Source organism: Podarcis filfolensis (assembly GCF_964270895.1).
Source record: "Podarcis filfolensis genome assembly, chromosome: Z".
Lineage (NCBI taxonomy): Eukaryota > Metazoa > Chordata > Lepidosauria > Squamata > Lacertidae > Podarcis > Podarcis filfolensis.
In genome coordinates, this window is record NC_139617.1 from 31,384,696 (window position 1) to 31,406,547 (window position 21,852).

At 47.6% G+C, this 21,852-nt stretch overlaps 1 protein-coding gene across 2 annotated transcripts; it reads right to left on the reverse strand.

Annotated features, from left to right (window-relative positions):
• Nucleotides 1-2,338: 2,338 nt before the first annotated feature.
• On the reverse strand, nt 2,339-17,013 carry CCNB3 (cyclin B3). Of its 2 annotated transcripts, none has more exons than XM_083596476.1 (12): nt 16,906-17,013; nt 16,339-16,450; nt 15,515-15,592; nt 15,160-15,266; nt 14,438-14,597; nt 11,691-11,783; nt 11,237-11,329; nt 10,328-10,465; nt 9,918-10,073; nt 4,494-4,643; nt 4,133-4,263; nt 2,339-2,678 (listed from the first exon to the last, which is right to left on the reverse strand). In XM_083596476.1, the coding sequence occupies exons 2-12, from the start codon at nt 16,414-16,416 to the stop codon at nt 2,609-2,611; spliced, it is 1,254 nt and encodes a 417-aa protein (XP_083452602.1). In that variant the 5' UTR covers nt 16,417-16,450; nt 16,906-17,013; the 3' UTR covers nt 2,339-2,608. The 2 variants fall into 2 exon arrangements, with proteins under 2 accessions (XP_083452602.1, XP_083452603.1); XM_083596477.1 differs by lacking the exon at nt 16,906-17,013 and adding an exon at nt 16,629-16,777.
• Nucleotides 17,014-21,852: the final 4,839 nt, after the last annotated feature.

Genomic DNA, 21,852 nt, shown 5'->3' on the forward strand with positions numbered 1-21,852 from the left:
GGATTCATCCAGCAAATGCTGCCCCATAATTCTGTATCCCCCTCAGCTAACAACAACAACAACAACAACAACAATAAGCAGAAGAATTTTATTATTTATACCCCGCCCATCTGGCTAGGTTTCTTCAACCATTCTGGGCAGCTTAAAGCATATCTAAACACATAATAAAAAACATAATAAAAGCATCAAGCATTAAAAACCTCCCAATACAGGACTGCCTTCAGATGTAATTCTTTATCTCCTTGACATCTGAAGGGAGGGCGTTACACAGGAAGAAGGCCACTACTGAGAAGGCCCTACGCCTGGTTTCCTGTAATTTTGCTTCTCATGGTGAGTGAACCAGCAGGAGACCCTCAGAGGAGGACCTCAGTGTCAGGGCTGAACAATGGAGATGGAAAGGTTCCTGCAGGTATACTGGGCAGAGGCCATTTAGGGCTTTAAAGGTCAGCACCAGCACCCAGGCCCTGGGGGGCAGGGTTGCAAATGCTTCCTTGCTCTCCACAACAACTGCTGGACTCCCTGGGTAAAGAGAAAGGCCTTCAGCACATCACGAGCACTGTCAGCTAAGGATTGCAAAAGCTCTCAAATGTCCACTAGATGGCACCAGGCATCAGTTCTTAAGAGGAGCTGGGTAACCTGCAGAAGCATATTTCCCTAGACTACAACAGAGATGGTGATCCAGGCAGGCTTGCTGGCTTTTTTTGCCCCTGGAAAGTAACATAAGACATTGGTGATGAGTCTTATTCCACTTTTCAGCAGGAAGGAGGCATTCTCAAAAGCAGAAGGGAATAAAGTGCTACAAGCCTAGTTTGTGTGAGCCAGACCTTCTTTAATCCCTGGGTCCATCAAGTGCTAAAATTTAATCATACCAGATCAGCTTCCTGGCAAGGGTGATGACCTATGCCAGTGGTTTTCAGCCAGTGTGCCGTGGCACCATGGGGTACCTTGAATGATGGTCAGGGTGCTGCAGGCAACACTGGTCTCTGTCCCTATTTCCTTCCCTCCTTCCTCTGATGACCTCTCACGTCTCTGCCTCCCAAAGGCTTGCACAGCTGTTTGGTTGCAGCAGCCCTGGCTACATGCTCCCCAGGAGAATGGTGCCTCTGGGGCTGGCCAGTGGTGCTTCCCAGGTCCCTGTGAGGAGGCACCTCTCTTTGGGGCAGCTCAGAGACCATGGGCAGCAGCTACGGCTGCCCAGAGGACTCCCAAGGAGAGGAGGCCGAGGGAACACTCCACAAGGGAGGGTGAGGGGCTGCCGGCTCTGCAGGCAAGGGGTGACATAATGGTTCCTAAGCCTCACAGCAGTGCTGCAGAAAGAATATAGTTGTCCAAGGGAGCCATGGACTCAAAAAGGTTGAAAACCTCTGGCCTCTGGTGACGTGTAAGGAAAACTAAAGAAAGGGCTCTGTGAGAGATGGCAAATCTCCCCCCCGGCTGCTGACAATGGGAAAGGAAGGCTCTGGAACAGCCCCGGCAATTGACTGCCTAGCCCAGGGGTCAGCAACCTCTTTCAGCTGTGGGCCGGTCCACTGTCCCTCAGACCATATGGTGGGCTGGACTATATTTTGAAGGGGAAAAAATGAACGAATTCCTATGCCCCACAAATAACCCAGATGCATTTTAAATAAAAGCACACATTCTACTCATGTAAAAACAAGCTGATTCCCGGACCGTCCGCAGGCCAGATTAAGGTGATTGGGCCGCATCCAGCCTCTGGGTCTTAGGTTGCCTACCCCTGGCCTAGCCTGTACTTGGATACCTGTAGTCAAGGAGAGACCAGCCTGCTTCCAAATAATTGGCTCTGTTGCTAAATTGTCCCAGGCCTCTAAACATTGCAGTGTTTGACCGGAGATGTGTGAGAGCATGGCTATTGAGGCTGAAGGGAGCTGCAGTTTCACAGCAGCTAGAAGGTAGCAAGATCCCCAGTCAATAGTCTCTCTGCAATCCCACCAGGCTATGCAGGTGATCAGGGACATGCTGCCCTGGGTGGGCAGGTGAAGCCAGGCCCATCACTTGCAGGGAGAAGCAGGACAGGCCACAGGCTCTTGTTGATGGAGCTGCACAGTAGCCCAGAAGGCAGACAGACAAAATAGCAGGAAGTGTCTTGAGCTGAGAGGCTCATCGGGAAACCTGTAGCCCTTTAGACTCCCAACTCTCAACAGGTCAAAGCAGCCTGGCCAGAAGAGAAGGGAGGATGAGAGCTCCCCAAAATCTACTTTCCAGGACCTGGTCCCATTCAACTGACACTCTGCATGCGTGTACCCTCACCCCAAATATGGGACCACCCATTGGTCTCTGCTGGGAAAAGGGGTGCCACAAGCCCACAGAAGGCTGCTAACAAGGTGCACTTGAATACACTTTATTAACTTCTGTCTTTTCCTACAAAACCCAATCTTTAGCAAAAGTGATATGTTTTATTTCCCCCCACTACCCACCATACATTTTTTAAATATATTTTTTTAAATTGCTATTTATGTTACAAAAAGAGGAGGGGTTCTCCAGGGCTAATAGTACATGTCTATTTACAGGTCATCTACAGTGAAACAGCATTGCAGCACCTCAGCACAAGAACGTCCAAGGCACCTCCTTGGGTCCTGCCAAGGAAGAGCTAGCTCTGCAAGACTTCCTCCAGCTTCCGCATGTCGATGGCGGGTATCTTGGCCACCTCAAAAAAGACCCTGTAAGGGAGAGAGAGAGAGAGAGAGAGAGAGACAGAGACAGAGAGAGAGAACTGTTAGGAGGCCCCACCTCACAGCAGCAGTTTCAACACTCAAAACTTGAAGTTTCAGCTTTAGAATTGAGAAGGAACTTCACCTTCCAAGTCTTTTTTTTTACAGCCACATTTTTTAGTATGTTACTGAGCCAGCTCCAGTATTTCACAGCTTAGCTCACAGGCTATTTGAAAGACTGTATTCCCTCATATGAACCTGCCTGGGCTTTGAGATATTCGGGGGAGGCCCTTCTCTCCACCCTACCACCCTCCCAGGCACGCTTGGTGTGGGAGAGGGCCTTCTTGGTGGTGGCTGCTCTCAGACACCTCAGGGAGTTGTCTCCTGTCATGAGTGTGTAGTATGAATGTTAGGCCCAAAAGAAAATGGAGAATTTGCAGAGCATGATATGCCGGCAAGTGAAGCGAGAAACTAGTTTTATCAAAGAAGAATGTATGACGGTGGTGTTGTTTACTGAAAGCAAAAAGCCTCAAACAAAAACAGGGAGGAATTGGCAGTGGGCCACGGACATGAGATAAAGGTCCGGAACATACTGTCTGCCTGCTCTGAAGTATGACTGAGAAGGGTTTTTTTGATGATAGTCCAGGAGGAGGACAGGAGAACGGTGGAGACAGCCCTTCTGCAGACAACCCATGGATGGCAATGGGAAAGAAGACTATAAAAAAGACCCCTTTGCATGCCCTCAGTGTTGCTGGGACAATTGCTACAACCAAAAACCTACAACCTACATGAAGGGCCATGTGAGTATGGATGAATGTGTGTGTGTGTGTGTTTGAACCTCTTGGTACCAAGATATTCATGTATGCTTGATTATATGAAATAAATGTTACATGAAAGGTGTGTAAACCCAGATCTGGTCTCCAACGTGTCTTACTGAAAGTCCTATAGAACACGGAATATCACTTGTCTCTCCAGATTTTAAAAGAACAAAGTCACCACAGTTTTGTGACACTCCCTCCCTAGAGAAACCAGACTGGTTCCCTCCTTGCTCTCCTTCTACTGGCAGGTGAAGACTTCTTTGTTCCAACAGGCTTTGGGGAACTCACTGCTTTTAAGGAAAGGGTGTAGATATTTTATACATCTATATAGTTTTAATCCTATTATTGTTTAGTTGTTTTCTAACAATTCCCCCCAAACACACACCTCCATGCTTGTAGCTTCTTCTTTTTAATCTGTAAGCTGCCTTGAGGCCCTATCAGAAAAGGTGACGTGTACAATAACAGTATTTCTACAACCTGCCTTTTCCAAGCCCATCCTCCTTCCTCCAACAGTTCTGCTTCCTTGGAGACAAGGCAAAAGTGGGATAATGGCCCTGGTTGCCAGCACTGAGAGTAGCCAAGTAAGGATTCTGCTTAAGCACAGATTTTTTTTGCAGCTCAGGGGGCAGAAAGAAAAAGCCCTACCGGTGGGAGTACTTGCTGTACACAGTATTGAGTCGTTCATCGTGCTTGTAGGTCAGCATGAAGTTGAGTTTCTTCACCAGAGGGTAAAGCTCTTTATCTTTGTAGCCACTGTAACGTTCTAGTGTGGGACCCTGTTGGGAGAGAGTGAGTGAGTAAGTAAGTAAGGGGCCTCTTTGCCCTACCCTGATATGCCTGAGGATTCACACAACCGGAGGCTCCTCTAGCAGCTTTCTGACTTGGTTCTGGCTGCCCCACCCAAAGGGAGCTCTGCTTCAAGGGCCTCAGCCTCTTTGCCAGGTTCAGGAGCCACCAGCTGCAAGGCCCTGCCCTCCCTGCCACTGCTCCAAGGCCACCCACTCACCCAGCCCCCGAGCTCTTTCATCCTGAGTGCCAAAAAGAGGCAGGCGGAAGCCAGCTGAGAGGCGCTTTCCTGTACGAAGTCGTAATCCTGTAGGGTGAGCTCGCAGATGTAGCGAGCCAGTGTCAGAGTCTCCATGTTGACCTGTGCGCACTGCAGAGATGGAGAGTGAGAAAGGAGGAAGGCATTGTGAGAAGAGGTCACAGCAGTCCATAGCTGTCAAGCGTCCCTTATTCGGCGGGATAGTCCCTTATCCCAGCGCCATGTCCTGTTGCTGTCCCTTACAGATGAGGCTTCGTTTGGCTGCTGGCTGGGCTTTCTGCCTCTGGCTCGGAGGGGCTCAGAAGCTGAACATACCTGTGCCCGGAAAATACCTTATTTTGGCTGCTGATCCCTTATTTTTGAGGCTGCTGGTCCCTTATTTTTGAGGCTGCTGGTCCCTTATTTTCAAATCTGTAAGTTGACAGCTATGCAGCAGTCTGCAGCAAAGAGTCTGCAGCGGTCAGAAGGGACTATCAAATGTGCCTTTGGTAGCTGTCACTGTTATGAGCCATGAAACAGGAAACTGCCTTATGCTGACCCTCAATCTAACACAGTACTGCTTACAGTGTACTGCTTACAGTTACCCTACCAGATGCTAGCGGGGATTGAACCTGGGAACCTCTGCATGCAAAGCAGACACTCCACCACTGAGCTATGGCCTGTATAGCCTTGATTCACAGCAACCTGTGGGGCTTAGCCAACCCTTCATGTGCCCCCAACTAGGAGGCTGCCTGAGGTGGATCTCTCCAGCCTGTGCGCCGGAGGAACAAGACCTGCCAGCTCTAGCAGCCAAAGAAGCCCAATTCCTTTCCCTCACAGATTCTAGCACCCTAATCAAAGACAGAAAGAAAACACCCAAGACAAACTAAGGCCATTATTATTATTATTATTATCATTATTTAAAACTTGTCACTTATTTTTACTTTTTAAAGAAAAGTAACTCAAAGTGACTTACCTTAAAACCAGCGTGAAGCCAACAAAACCTAAAACCCACTAATATTTTTTAAAAGGAGGGACTAAAACATCCCACCCATGGAAGGAGGGGCGATTCACCAAAGGAGGACTCAGAAGGCAGGATGGCAGACGCCATGGCAGCAGGCAGCTCCTGAAGCCAGCCAGAACCTACAACGCTACCTGGCTGGCTCCTGGGCTGCTGGAACTGCCGCTGCCAGCGCTGCCAGTGCCGATACCGGAGAGGAACCGGGGGTGCCCAGAGCAAACTGCAGCCCACTCCCCCAGCAACCTTGACTGAGCCAGGACCAAGAGCACCTGGCCACCTGGAGCTCCGAGGTCACATGGACCTTGGAGCCAGCGCGGAAACAGGAGGGGAAGGAGAGAAAGGAGCCCAGGCCCCACCACTTCTGCCTCCACCGACATAAGTGTGGAAGCCGGGGGCACCTGGCATGCCTACTGAGGGAGCCACAGCCTCCCTCCTCCCCAACAACCCAGCGGAGCTCCAAGGCCGGAGGGACCTCGGAACCAAAGCGACAAAGGGAGGAAAAAAGGAGAACGGGAGAGAGGAGCCCCGACCTTGCTACCACTACCGCCGCCACGGAAGAAGAACAGGAGAGGGAGGAGAGAGCCGGGAAGGCAAGGGAGGCCATGAAGGAACACGCAGCTGAACCAGGCCCGACTGAAGCCTACCTCCCAGGCGGCTGGCGCGCTGAGAACAGGCAGGGAGCCAGAGGGAAACCACACAAAGAGAGCGCTGCATGGTCGCTACCCTCCCACTGAGAAAGGAAAAAAATACCCTTTCTTTAAAAATACTATCATCACTATTTTTAATCTATATTCAAATATTTTTAATTCCCCCCCTTAGTATTCTCTCTCTCTCCTTTTAAAGACAACCCCCTTTTTCTTCCCCACTTTTTCCACCCCTCAATTTTTATTTTTACATTTATTTAAAAAAACAACTTTATCTTTATTTTTATTTCTACCTCAAACCCTTCCTTTAAAAATAAAAATGGTGGTGCCCAGAAGAGAGACCTGATCCATCGCAGGCCGCTCCCTGGGATTGCCACTCCAACCCAATCTGCCCCTCTAATTTATTTCTCCCTATTTTCTGCATTTCGTTTTTATTTTTATCTCATTTTCTATTTTCCACCCTCATTTCTATTTTTTGATAAGACAGGGGTACAGATTTTTTTTTGTCCCTTTTAGTTTTTAAACCTGGACATAATCCAAAATAGTCTCCATCCCAAAACCTCTGAAAGACAGCCTCAAAGTAGAATTATATCGCCCAATCTCATTAATAAACTAAGACTACAAGATATTCACATCAATCTTGGCCAACTGCCTAAAAATCTTCCTACACAAGTTAATAGCCCCAGAACAGACTGGCTTTGTCCCTGGTTGCAATATAACAGACCCCATCAGGAAATTACTGAACCTGATTGAACACAGCAAAGCAACTAAACTCCCACTGACAGTTATGTCCCTTGACATCCTCAAAGCTTTTGATTGCTTAGACTTACCTAACTTAACTAACGTGAAGTTTGGCCCCAAGTTCCTACAAATCCTCAAACAGATATACTCCCAAGCCTCAGCAAAATCCAGGACTAACAATATGGACTCTAATACTACAGTGGTATCTCGGGTTTAGAACTTAATTCGTTCCGGAGGTCCATTCTTAACCTGAAACTGTTCTTAACCCGAAGCACCACTTTAGTTAATGGGGCCTCCCGCTGTCACCGCGCCGCCAGAGCACAATTTGTGTTCTCACCCTGAAGCAAAGTTCTTAACCCGAGGTACTATTTCTGGGTTAGCGGAGTCTGTAACCTGAAGCGTATGTAACCAGAGGTACCACTGTATAGCGATCCAAAGAGGCACAAAACAAGGATGCCCATGGTCTCCCTTCTTATTTATCCTGGCCCTGGAACCTTTAGTAATCCGAATCTGAGCAGCCACAGACATCAAGGGAGTGGAAATAAAAGGCAGAATCTATAAATTAGGGCTCTTCGCAGATGACCTAATGGTCATAACACCAGACGCCATAAGCACAGCAACATCCCTAATTAGGAACTCAACACATTTGCAACAGTATCGGGCCTACAGGTAAATTTTGTCAGAAGTCAGAAGCTATGTGCTTCAATACCCCTCCTCACACCCAAAAAGAACTCACCAACGCCACCAAGATAAAACTACTCCAAGTTTGTACCTTGGGGTACAAATAACCAGAAACCTCAATAAATATACCTCCACCACCACAAGCCCCTGTGGCGACAATTAACAAAGAGCTAAAGAGATGGAACAACATGAACTTCACTCTCTCAGACAAAATAGCCATGATCAAAATGATCACCCTCCCAAAACTAACCTACCTATTCCAAACCCTCCCAATCTGGATCCCCCCAACCCAACTCTGCAAATGGCAGACAAAAACTACACTCATTTATATTCTCACATAAAAAACCAAGAATAAGCCCCAAATACCTGCACCTCCCCTCCTCAGAAGGATGGAGAATCCCCAACATAGAAGCATATTACACTGCCAACCAAGTACGCCATATAAACCCATATATACCAGAAGATGAGACAAAACAATGGATACACCTAGAGAGGGACACAATTGAAAATACCTGCACCACAGCATACCCACTCCTCCCAAACAAACTAAGGAAAATTCCCACAACACTTAACAGGTACACAAAGACCATGCCCAAAGCATGGAAAGCAGAAATAGGCAAACTATCCCCAACCCCATCCCAACAAATTCCGCGGCACACTACCCGTTATTCGACCACGCAGGACAAAACCTCCATATAAAAACCTGGCAAACCAAAGGCTTATATCGCTTAATAGACTTCTATAAAAATAACAAGCCTTTGTCAACACAAGAAATACAGGACAAACTTGAAGACACCCAAATGCCCTGGTTAACACACCACCAATTACATGTCCTCTTAAACAATCCAGTAGTAAAATCAGCAGCAACTAGGCCCCTGACAACCTTCGGAAACCTACTCCCCTAACAACAAAGGGACACGGCAAAGGGATGGTATCTGCAATATACAAAATACCACTCCAAAATCCCATGAATCCTCAGACACAATTAAAAAACAATGGGAGGACGACATAGGCTATGAGATTAACCCCACCCAGTGGAGTAGAATATGGTCTAAACCCCCCCTTTAAATCCATATCAACAAAAAGGAAAGAACTCACTCTGAAACTCACCTACAGATGGTACCTAACACCAAGAAAACTAGTGCTAATATGCCCAAGAACCTCACCTAAGTGCTGGAGAGGGTGCACCTCCACAGGCACATACCTCTACATGTGGTGGGAATGCCCCCAAATTCAACTATTCTGGACAACAGCCATACGAGACATATGTAAGATAGCTAAGCAAGTATTAGAAATCACCCCAGAATTGGCCCTACTAAACATCTTCCAAGACAATAATGCCCATTTACACCACAAAGAACTCATAACCCACCTACTTTCAGCAGCCAAAAACACCATAACCAGACACTGGAGAGACCTGTCAGGAGTAAGCATGGACCAATGGTACCAAATAGTATGGGAAACATCCCTACTAGAAAAATTAACCAATAAACTGAAACTGACACGGGGACAAATAGAAGACGACACCTTCACCCCGGTATGACTCCGCTTTATCACATACACAGCCCAACAAGACAACGACAAAAATCCACCAACAGCATACAAATCAATATGGCTAACCGGATCCAAAACACCCACCCACTCACATATGAAAACGAAGATCACCACAGCCAATCACAAATGAACAACCACTCCCTAGGCCAACCCCAACTTCTCTCACAACCAAAGGAACACAAGCGAATAGCAGAGAACCTGCACAAGCGAAGCTGACACAAACCCACACACATACATTAAGTAAAATAGAAACATCGCCACCCGACCCCACCCCAACTCTCCTTTCCCCCCTCCACCTCTTTCTCTTTTCTTCCTAATGTAACACTAATGTCTCAACAAATGAAAGACACTGCTCATACTTTTGTAACCAAGAATTCTTTAAATAAAAATACATTGAGAAAACTATCTATCTATCTATCTATCTATCTATCTATCTATCTATCATCTATCTATCTCAAAGGAGGACTCAGATCATTCAAATCCAAATGGGATCCTAACAGCAAATACACCTTTTGTGTCAGTCGCTGTTATGAGCCTCATATAGGAAGCTGCCTTACGAGCCAGACCATCGGTCAATCTAGCTCAGTACTACTTGCACTGAATGGCAGCAGCTCTCCTGGGCTTCAGGCAGGGGACATACCCTAGTAGGGGTATGATGCCACTGGGGATTGAACCTAGGATCTTCTGATGATGGCCTAGCCGACAAGAAAAGGCCCAGGTAATGTTTCACAAACACAGGGGCCAAACCCGAGGGTTGCTACTGACCTTGGCATATTGCCGGAGGAAGCGGTAAGCGATGGGGATGTTGATGTCATACTTGAGCGCTATCAGGATACTCTTTTCAGTGCAGAGGAGCACCTTTCTATCGTATGCATCATCACAGATGTACAGAAAGTCATCCACGCAGGGTGGGCAGCGCTCCTGCAGGGAGAGAGGGGAAGGATTGGGTGGGGAATACAAAACTATTAAAACTCTACAAAAAACCCTCCAGGGAGAGAGTTTCTAAGTTGTCTGAGAGGAGCCACCACCAAGAAGGCCCCATCCCGCATCCCCAACATGGGCTAGCTGATGTTTCCAAGCACTTTTCAAAGGCAGCCCTACAGTGGGTATGCTACAGTAGTTCAGAAGGGAGGTGACTAAGGCATGCATCATGGTGGCTTGCTACTTGGGCTAACCTCAAACTTGGAGGCAATGAGGATGGCTGTGGAGCCAATGAGCTGCAGTCTGTCTCGCATGGTGGTCTCTTTTGCCAAAAAGTGGTCCAACAGCTTGACCGCCAAGTAAAGTGTCTCATGATTGAGCTCGAAGTTCTCCTGAAGAGGGAGGCAAAACAAGCCAGGTTACACATTGCTCAAAGACTTCCTAACTCTAACTGAAGTCCTAAAGGATAGAAACTTGAGGGCTGTGTTATTTTTAAAGGCAAGCTGGTCCTGCCAGGATGTTAAGAGGCAAAAAACAAAAGCAGGCAGCTGGTCTATACCCAGCATAGCTCTTGGGCAGAAAAGGGTTTCTTTCAGTTTGGGCCCCCTGTATGTGGCAGCAGCAGCTGCAGCAGCAGCTCTGCCCCTGAGCTGCCACCCCCTGTATAGTATTTCCCACCAGGAACAGGATTTGAACTTGCTCCCACCTTCTGTTCCACATTGCAGTGCTCCAATCCAATGACCAAGAATTTCAGGGTCAACGGACAATGTTGCAGGAAGAGTGCCAAAGGATGGACTAGCTCCCATCCTACACTGCAGCTGCAGACAACTCCCTCCATGGAAAATGAATCACTGAGTCCCAAACAGACCGTTTGCTACTTCCTTTCTTCCTTGCCCAACTAGGCTGTCACACGCAGGGGGACATGAACTGTGTCGCTTGGATGGGCGGATGGATGCCACCTACATAGGCAGCATTGCAGGGGGTTGGACTAATAATAATTTTTTATTTACACCCCCGCCCTTCTGGCTCAGTTTCCCCAGCCACTCTGGGCGGCTCCCAATCGAGTGTTAAAAACAATACGGCATTAAATATTAAAAACTTCCCTAAACTATGACTAGAGGGCTCTTGGAGAACCCTTCCAACTCTACCATTCTGACACCCACCTGCACTTCCACCATCCAGTCCACCAAGATGGCCCGCATTTCTGTGGTGATGTCAGGCTGATCCTTCATGTAGTCTGGGAGCAAGTACCTCTCCTGCAAAGGAGGGAATAGGTGAGAAGGAGCTGTGCCAGCAAGGTGCCCCTGCCCACCCCCAGCAGCCACCCAAAACTTCCACAGGGAAGAGGACTACCGAAGAACAGCCCTTGTTCTAGGACCAAGCAAAAGGTCAAAGCAACTGGCACATGGGTGGTGCCAGAATTTGCACCGACTATGGCTTCTCTTTGGATTTGCAGAAACTGGAATTACACAGAGGCACACTGCCTTTGACAGTATAACCCCCCAATATTGGCAGTTTCAACTCACGCACACCCTGGTCAGCTTCCTTTGCTCCAGGGGGCTGAGCTGTGGAGTAAGGAAAGCACACCCACCACCCCAGCGCTCATCCCCACACTACCTCACGTTCCCGCATGTACATAAAGATGTCCAAGGCATATTCACAGTTGGCGTAAGGGTCGCCTGGCTGTCCATTGTTGTCGACTGGCATGACCTGCACGTCAAAGTATGAGTGTATAAATATAGATACAGAGAGGGGGGAGAGAAACACATTCCAGGCCTCAAACTGCTTTATTTTCTACTTAGAGGAAATAAAACCAGCTTCAGAGAACTTAGTTCAGCTCTACCCTTTGGATGCACACAGAAGCTCTACTCCTGAGCTACAGCCCTTCACCAGTCTTCCCCCCTAAGTGCTCATAGCAGTGTGGGACTGGTGGGCTTCTAATTGCAGTAACTTGCAGCTGGGTCTGTAGACATGGGCTTAAATGCAGGGGAGGTCCACGGGCTCTGGATGCAGGCAGAACTGAACAGAGGTGTGGGGTGCACAGAGCCGCAAGGCCCATCACATGACCTTTGTTATGTGACAAGCTTCTGAGCAGATGCCTAAAGCCATCCAGCAGACAGGAAAGGATAGCAGCTCAGGGGAAGAGCATCTGCCTGGCATGCATAAGGTCCCAGGTTCAATCCCTAATGGCATCTCAGAATAGGGCTGTGAATGTCCCCTGCCTGAAACCTACGAAAGCTGCTGCCAGTCAGTGTAGAAAATACTGAGCTGAATGGACCAATGGTTGGTTTGACTCATTATAAGGCAACTTCCTGTGTTCTGATGTAGATCCATCAATGTCTGCAAGCCATGAAAGCTGCAGAGAAGTGGACTTCCTGGTTTCCGCAAAATGGCAACTGGACTGAGAATCTGATGGCCCCGTCAGATTTGGCTTCGTAGAGCGAGGGGAAGAGCACGAGGGTGACACACCTCCCTCCAAAACCCCAAGAGGAGCATTGGGGTGCCCGGGGTCCTGCAGCCTCACGGAGGCCCCGCAGATTGTCCGTTCTCTGCCTCCGTCCCAAAAGGAACGGAGAGTTTGGGGGGGGGGAGCCAAAGGAGCCGACGGGCTAAGTACTAGCGCAGCTCTATGGAATGCAAAACCACTGAATCCAGCCACAAGCTGCCAACATTCCAGACACTGAACCACTTGGAAGGTGAAGAAAAATTGATTAATTTGGACAATCTGGCAAAAAACTGGGAGTGAAAAAAAGAAGTCCGCTCCCATTACTGGTGCTATAGGCACGAAATATATGCAAGTGAAGTGTGAATGAAACTCATTTTGGAAGATAACTAATGAATTATTAGAACTAAAAGAATGCATGTTGCTTTTGCTTACATCAATCTCAAAGATTGGACTTATCCTCTAAACCTACGCTATCTTTGGTAAAGAAGTCTTTGAGCCCTCAGAGTGTTGAAGACATCTAACCTAACAGAATAATTGTGGATTTGTTTAAGAAAATAAAAAAGGACTGTAATATTCATTGCAAATACTGGCCTGAATTAATTTTTAGAATGAATCAGTTTTATGTATATTGGTAATTCAAAACTATTTTGATATGAATGGATATTAAGGAGATATATAATTGTTAAATCTGCTAAAATTCATTTTTGTGACTAAAGTGAAGGCAGGGGGGAGGAGGCTGAATGTACTGGGCTATTTTACTGAATCTAGTTAAATGGCCTTGACAAAGTACTGACAAATAAAAGAATACTGTCCTTGGTGGGAAAGAACTTTTTGTTTTGGAATTTAATCTCGGAAAGGAAGCTGGGATAAGGGGAAAGAACTCACCCCGCCCCCATCTTGAACCACAAATTCCAGAAGCAAAAATTTCAATGCTGAAACTAAACAGCGTAGTTTACTTGCTTTTAGAATTTAAGAATTTAGGCAGCTTTTCAAGTTTGGGAGAATACTAAATTACTGTCAGAGGCTGTGGGACAACTTAGAGAGGTGAATGCACAAACTATTAAGGTTGGAAAGGCTGGGGTGCGAGGTTTGAAGAAAATGCAAGGGAAAGTAAGGTTGGTCTATAATAAAAATGATACCTTGTGTGAATTGATTTGGGAAGTTTTGACGGTGATGGAGATGAAGCAGAAAAGGCTGGTAAAGTGTATGAGAGGCTACCATATGTGATGGCAATGTAAAATTATTAAGAAAGCCTGGGATGTGATACATAAGGATTTGAAGAAAATGTTGAAAATGATTTTTGTTAAAATTGAAGCTGTGATTCTGGAAGCTACAGGACTTAATGGATTTACCATGCAAAAGACTTTGTTCCTGCATCTGAGAACATTAATTGAATTAAAACAGCCAGTTGGAGTTCCTGAACCCTTTTCAAAGGCAGCCCTATAGGGAGAGTTACAGTAGACCAGAAGGGATATAGCTAAGGCATGTGTCACTGTGGCCAAGTCAGACTTCTCCAGGAATGGGCGCAGCTGGTGCACTAGTGCAAATGCACTCCTGTCCACCCCAGAGACCTGAGCAGCCATGCTCAGGGCTGAGTCTTGGAGCACACCCAAAGTGCAAGCCTGCATCTTCAGGGGGAGTGTGACCCCAATCCAGGACAAGCTGAACCCCTATTCACTGTTCTGCTTTCTGACTGACCAAGAGCACTTCTGTCCTGAGTTTTAAGTTCCTGTTCTCAGTGGTCAATCAGTTGCCCTAAAGGTAGGACCAACCAGTTGCCCTCAGGCAGAACCAAAGCACAAGAGCAACACTCTCCCCTCCTGCAATTTCCAGAAGCTGGTATTTGGAAGTCTTGCTGCCTCCAGCCATGGACGCAGAGCACAGCCATTGTGGCTAGTTGCCATTGATCAAGACACACCTCCATTGTCTCAGAGCAAGCGGGGTTCAGTGCCGACGCCATTTGATCCACCGATGTCAGGGAATGGTCCATCTCCTCTTCTTCGTCCTGAATCGCACTCTTCTTAGCAAATTGGTCAGAGTTTGGTGGTGCTTCCTCAGAGGCAGCTTTGCTTAGAGACCTGAAAGGGGACAGAGGGATAGTTCAGAGTTGTAATGGGACATTAGGACTGCTTGGCTGGGGTGGAATGCCTCACCCCAAGCACCTCAGTTAGCCACGAGGGACAGGCATGACTCCCAGTATTCAAAGAGCCTTCTGCATGGGCAGCGAGTGCTCTAACCACTTATCCCTCCCTTACCTGGATACGATAATGATTCCAACTAAGAAAATAGAGAGATTGTGGGGGATGGGAAATGAAACCCCAATATTTGTAGGCATCTGTGATGGAACAGGGAGGAAAGCTGCTATATATTCTTCAGTAAACAGAGGCAGAGAGAAGCCTCTCCTAAGCAGGTGGTACATGCAGCCATCAATGCGATCCATTCTCCTTGTTAGAGACAGGCAAAAACCCACTGACATGCAAGAGGCTGGTGCCACAGTTTGGTTCGACGCCTGGCTAGGTGCCACCAGCTCCAGACCACTTAGTAGGGTTTTTTTGTGCTTTCATGACACAGGGGTAGATCCCAGAAGTGGTGGGAGGGGAGATGGGAGCACCCCAACCCAACATGTGCTCAACCTCTCACTTTTTCACGACGTGTCCATCGCTCTCTGTGACTTGCGGCAGAGTTGTTATCTCTGAGGCTTTCTTGGCCACCTCCTTCTTCCCTTGCTTCTGTAATGACGTGTGGGCCTGCAGGGGAGAGGCAGAGAGGCCGTTACCTGCACACATCCACTTTGATGGAGGCTGCAACCTCCTGGTTTTAGAAAGGCTGCCCCACAGCTAATTCATTTTTAGCCCTGGACAACAGTGGGAAAGGATCCATTCTTCCCAGACAAGTTAAGAGGGGTGGAGAGGCAGGCAGGTTGCTAATGGCACCGTCACAACACAGGCAGTGGTTAACCCCAACCCTACCCCCAGGAAGAAGAGCACATACTTACATTGGTCATATCCCCAAATGCAGGACGCTTTCGGCAAGCCCCGAGGGGTTGGGGTCGCTTTGCCAGAGAGCTCAGCTCCTAAGATAAAGAGAGGTTAGCCAAAACAGGCCTGTGTTCAACAAGGGCCCTCACCTGAACTGCCTCAAACCACCCCTTCCCCTAAACTCAAAGCCTTGTCCTTGCAGACACAGACCAGGCAGGCAGGGCTGCGCAGTTCTCTGGAACAGAGCTAAGGGTATCAGTAGAAGGGCACATTCCTGTGTTCCTAAGCAGATGCCCCTATAAAGTCCACAAGCCAGGCTTTGAGCCAAGAGCCTTCTCCTGCTGCCCACCAGTGGTACACTGCCTTTGAACATGGAGGTTCTACCTATCCCTTCGTAACTCACAACCACTCCATGAACTTGCTTGATATCTTTTTAGACCTCTGAGGTTTCCCCTCTCAACACATGGATAGCCAGCAATATGAGAATGGTTAGTGTCAGATTGGGACCAGGGCCCAGATCCTGCCTCTCAGGCTATCCTACCCTACAGGGTCGTTGTGGGGGTTAAATGAGGAAGGAGAGAACCATGGACACCACCTAGCACTCCTTGGAGAAAAATGTGAGATAGAGATGTAATTAAAACACACACACACACACAAAACAACACTGCAGAAATGGCCCAGAAGGGTGCTGCCCAGGAGCAGTCCCAGACAGACATCGCTTGATACAGCAACCTGCCCTCAAGCAAGAGGTTGGGGTGGTAGGATGTTCATCACAGGGAGAGCACCTCAGCATGGGGTGTGGGGAGAGTGGATGACGAGGCCTCCCTCCCCCTAAACTCACCTGCTCCGCTTCGGCATTATCCGCACCCGCAGTTGCTCCGTCCACTTGGGACGGCACGAAGTTGCGCGGACGTGGCATCTTCCCAACCAGAAGCCAATCTCTCCAAAGAAACCTGGGGATGCGGAAGAATGGAGGTTGAAATGCTATCTTGGAGGGCAACACCCCAGAGGGGACTTCCTGCCGCCGCCGCCCCCCCCCCCCCCGGTCCAGGAGCGCAGTGCCCAGCAAGGCTAGTTTTGCCCCACGGGCGCAAGGACGAGGAACAGCGGCTGAGCGACTGCTTGGCTTACAGGGCAGGGGAGTCCCGAGAGGAAACACCTGGCAACAGCTGGGCACCCTGAAACAATGCGTAGTCAAGAAGGACGCTGAAGAGTTCAAGGGGGTTTGCCCGAAGAGCCGCAAGGGCAAGGCGTGCCTTGGGCATCGAGAGGCAGCGGCGGGGGAGGGGGGGCGGACTCATATCCAACTCCCAGGGTGAAAGTTGGACGGGGATCCCTGCCCCCGCAGGAATCCAGCGGGGAAAGGCTTACCTCCCGGGGGACCCAGACCAGATCACCTGTTACGTACCTGCTTTTGCTTTTTTTGCTGCTGCTTCGCTTCTTCCACTGCACAAAAATGCGTTTTTAAACATACGACGTGGGTGGAATGGCGGCCTCCGATTGGCCCCCACAGCAGCCAATCTGAGAGCCGAAAATGCCCGCGGACGTTATCCAGAGTGGGCGGGGCGTGCAGGATTATTTTAGAATTTTTAAAAAATCCGGCTCTGGCAACCAATAGGAACGAGTGGAGCTTCGTCTTCGTGGGGCGGGGATGAATGGAAACGGGGCGGGCGTGAGCTCCGCTTTCTTCCTCACTCCCTGATTGGCTGGAGGGAAGTCAGGAGCAATTTCACCTTAAAGGGATAGCGGCGCGGAATTTGACGGATAGCGAGTTTCCCAAAGAAGGGCAGTGCCAAAGAATGCTCCAACTACCGCACAATTGCACTCATTTCACACGCTAGCAAGGTTATGCTTAAAATTCTACAAGGCAGGCTTAAGCAGTATGTAGACCGAGAACTCCCAGAAGTGCAAGCTGGATTTCGAAGGGGCAGAGGAACCAGAGACCAAATTGCAAACATGCGATGGATTATGGAGAAAGATAAGAGTTCCAGAAAGACATCTACTTCTGCTTCATTGACTATGCAAAAGCCTTTGACTGTGTCGACCACAGCAAACTATGGCAAGTTCTTAAAGAAATGGGAGTGCCTGATCACCTCATCTGTCTCCTGAGAAATCTCTATGTGGGACAAGAAGCTACAGTTAGAACTGAATATGGATTGGTTCAAAATTGGGAAAGGAGTACGACAAGGCTGTATAATGTCTCCCTGCTTATTTAACTTATATGCAGAATTCATCATGCGAAAGGCTGGGCTGGATGAATCCGAAGCCGGAATTAAGATTGCCAGAAGAAATATCAACAACCTCAGATATGCAGATGACACAACCTTGATGGCAGAAAGTGATGAGGAATTAAAGAACCTTTTAATGAGGGTGAAAGAGGAGAGCGCAAAATATGGTCTGAAGCTCAACATCAAAAAAACGAAGATCATGGCCACTGGTCCCATCACCTCCTGGCAAATAGAAGGGGAAGAAATGGAGGCAGTGAGAGATTTTACTTTCTTGGGCTCCATGATCACTGCAGATGGTGACAGCAGCCACAAAATTAAAAGACGCCTGCTTCTTGGGAGAAAAGCAATGACAAACCTAGACAGCATCTTAAAAAGCAGAGACATCACCTTGCCAACAAAGGTCCGTATAGTTAAAGCTATGGTTTTCCCAGTAGTGATGTATGGAAGTGAGAGCTGGACCATAAAGAAGGCTGATCGCCGAAGAATTGATGCTTTTGAATTATGGTGCAAGAAGATCAAACCTATCCATTCTTAAGGAAATCAGCCCTGAGTGCTCACTGGAAGGACAGATCGTGAAGCTGAGGCTCCAATACTTTGGCCACCTCATGAGAAGAGAAGACTCCCTGGAAAAGACCCTGATGTTGGGAAAGATGGAGGGCACAAGGAGAAGGGGACGACAGAGGATGAGATGGTTGGATGGTGTTCTTGAAGCTACCAGCATGAGTTTGATCAAACTGCGGGAGGCAGTGGAGGACAGAAGTGCCTGGCGTGCTCTGGTCCATGGGGTCACGAAGAGTCGGACATGACTAAACGACTAAACAACAACAACAGAGTTTGCTCAGAGTAAGTGGGATCGGGGATCGGGGGCAGGGCGGGACAGGGCAGGGTCGAAACTATGCTTTCTGTCACCCAGGTCAAAGACCCAGTTTGGCACCCCACCCCTCCCCGGATGCGTGGTTGCGTACATACACATACATACAAACAAACAAATGAACACCCCCCCAACACATTTATTCATAAAGGGCATAAAAAGCAGGCAATATATAATTTGAATACAAAGGAATCCTAAGAAGTATTATGACTGTATGACCAAAGGGGAAATGTGCATCCCTTCCAGTAAAAGCAAATTGTCAAAAGTAGAACTTCCATGTGCAGCAATTGTCTATCTGTGGTCAGGCTTTTAATTACTTTTCTGTGTGTAGATAATGTATTACAGTGGTACCTCGGATTAAGAACTTAATTCGTTCCATTGATCTGTTCTTAACCTGAAGCACCACTTTAGCTAATGGGGCCTCCTGCTGCCGCCGCGCTGCCACCCCACGATTTCTGTTCTCATCCTGAAGAAAGTTCTTAACCCGAGGTACTATTTCTGGGTTAGCGGAGTCTGTAACCTGAAGTGTCTGTAACCTGAAGTGTCTGTACCTGAGGTACCACTGTATCTGTAAAATAACTCAGCCTTAGCTATTTAAAACACATTCAAAGTTCTGAAGGGATCACAGAATCATAGAATTGTGGAAGGGATCCCAAGGATCATCTAGTTCAGCTGATTCTCTTCCTCAGCTTCCCGCCCCTCCATCGTCCCTCCATAATTTCTTTCTCACATATTAGTTTGTGTGGCTCGTGGCAGGCCAGGCCCTGTGGTAAGTGCCCACTCCTGCGGTGTGGCACCCCCTCTGCCCCCCTAGCTATCCCTCTGAGGCTGAGAGCCTCCATGGTGCCCTTCTGGAGGCTTCACCCAGGGCAGAAACCCTGGCTAGACACCCCACCCCATCCCAGCTATGGCTGCAGAATGAGCCATGGTGTTTTCCCATTTGGATGTTTTTCCAGGAGAAAGTCGACAGAAAAAACATTTCTCCCTGTTTCTTAACACTGGAATTTGGGGACATCCAATGAAATGGAATGTTGGAAGATTCAGGACAGATCAAAGGAAGGACTTATTTATGCAATGCGGTGTCAAACTGCGAAACTTGCTTCTATAGGAGGCAATGATGGCCGCTAACTTGGATGGCTTGAAAAGAGCATTGGGAAAATATATGGAGGAGAGGAACTCTTTTTAATAGCTCCTAGACATCATGGTAAGGGTGTGTGTGTGTGTGTGTGTGTGCCCCTTCGACCAGCAACCACTGCCAAATAAAGCTGACTAGTGTGCCTTTAAGTTTTAAATAGCAAATACAGTCATACCTCATATTACGTCTGCTTCATGTTACGTTCTTTCAGGTTACGTCCCGCAGCAACCCGGAAGTACTGGAAAGGGTTACTTCCGGGTTTTGCCACTGGCGCATGCGCAGAAGCACAAAATGACATCACACGCATGCACAGAAGTGGCAAATCGCAACCCGTGCGTGCGCAGACGCGCCACTACGGTTGCACTCTTTTCATGTTGCGAATGGACCTCCGGAACGGATCCCGTTTGCAACCAGAGATACCACTGTATAATGGGTAGAGGGTCAATCAGGACCACAACCCAGGAGGGGCTAAATCATTTCTCCTCCTGCTGCTGCCCCAAAGAAAATTGATCTCCTGAGGCTATTCCTGGACACAGCACCTACTTCACCCTTCCCTCCACTGCACCCAGTCCAAAAGCCCCTCCCCCAGCACCTCTTATTTACGTTTTTAATCTGAGACACCTTAGTTGCAAGTACTGTATGCAATTAACTTCATGTGCAGATTTGCCCTTTACAAGGAGCTACAAGCCCAGTGATGAGGTTCAATCAATCAATCAGTTTATTACAGTCATAGACCAGCAATGATGAGATTCCTGACACTGCAGCTCTACAGTCCTGAGGTTGCATGTTTTCTTTCCTGGCTGATTTATGTAGCAGTGTCCTGGTCCACGCTTCTGTCACTGGAGAAGCATGACTAAGGAAATACTGTATTGTAAACAAAGTGAGAGGGATGACAAGGGCATCCCTCTCACTGTGTTTAAAACTCACTGTGGATGGCAATGTGACTTAGAATCATAAAATTGGAAGGTACCACCAAAGGTCATCCAGGCCAACCCCCTGCAGGAATCACAGGGAAAATCCATCACAGATGGCCAGCCTGTGAAAGATATACATTTAATGTGCATGAAGTGCTCTGTTTGTGTGCATTGTGTATGAAACTTAGTGCAGCTTTGTACTTGCAGAATGTCTGTTTTGCAGGGAGCTGTATCAAGTGCAAAGGAAGTGGAGAAAGATGCTTGTGCAGCCTAAAGCTGTAACGAGAGTGGAATATTTGTTTCTGTGCTACTGATGTTAAATTGATGGCTCATCCCTGGGAGTCGAAAGCAAAAACATTTATCCCAACAATTACATCTGTGGGTGGCTAAAAACTTGATGACTTAAAGAAGAAACATGAATCCCTTTGAATATGCTTGATAGTGAAAGATTCTGCGTGTTTCTTTTCTTTTCTTTTTATATTCCATGCTCATTCCCGTACTTCTACCTGTTAACTTACTCTGATAAAGACTCTGGGCATATTGCCAGTACAAGAGGTTTGGGCACTCTTCCAGCATGTATATCAATCTACCACAATTCTGTTTTAATGAATTATTTTCATGGTTTTAATAGATTTTTATGTGTATACATTCAGTTTTAATTATATAGATGTCTAATTGTTTTTTTAATTATTCCCCTCCCCCACATTTTTAGCTTTCTTATTTTTATCTGTAAGCCCTGTCAGGGAAAAAGGTGAGTCCCTGTCAGGGAAAAAGGTGGGGTATGTGTGAATAAATAAATAAGAAAATAAATAAATGTTCTGTTTCCAGTCTGAAAGCTTGTTTTCATGCTTCCTTGCAATGTGACCCTTTTATTTATACACCCCGATTGTGGCATCACTTCCTGGGTGTGCAATGCTGGTACAGTGCCCGTGTTTAAAGAGGAACACATCAGAATTGTAAAAATAAACCTGGCTGCCCTTGTTCACTAGGCATGATCCCAAAGAGGGAGGGAGGGAGAAAATCAAGAGTGGAAGCTGTTCTGGCATGGTCCTTCCTGAGGGTTAAAAAGTAAACTCAGAAGTGCAGGATACAGAGGACTCGTTGTTTGTAGCTCAGCTTCTGGAAGAGATTCCATGCAAATGAGTAAACACCTCTTTCTGGAGCCTGTTTTAAGCAACCACACATGGCATGGAATAGCTTGCTTATG

Excerpts from the sequence above, each read along its gene's own strand:
- CCNB3 (XM_083596477.1), bottom strand. The coding sequence starts at position 16,762 with ATGCCCAAGGCACGCCTTGCCCTTGCGGCTCTTCGGGCAAACCCCCTT. Across the intron at positions 15,267-15,514 it reads CATTTGGGGATATGACCAAT|GCCCACACGTCATTACAGAA; the intron begins GTAAGTATGTGC and ends TCTCCCCTGCAG. Across the intron at positions 11,784-14,437 it reads CTTGCTCTGAGACAATGGAG|GTCATGCCAGTCGACAACAA; the intron begins GTGTGTCTTGAT and ends TTTGACGTGCAG.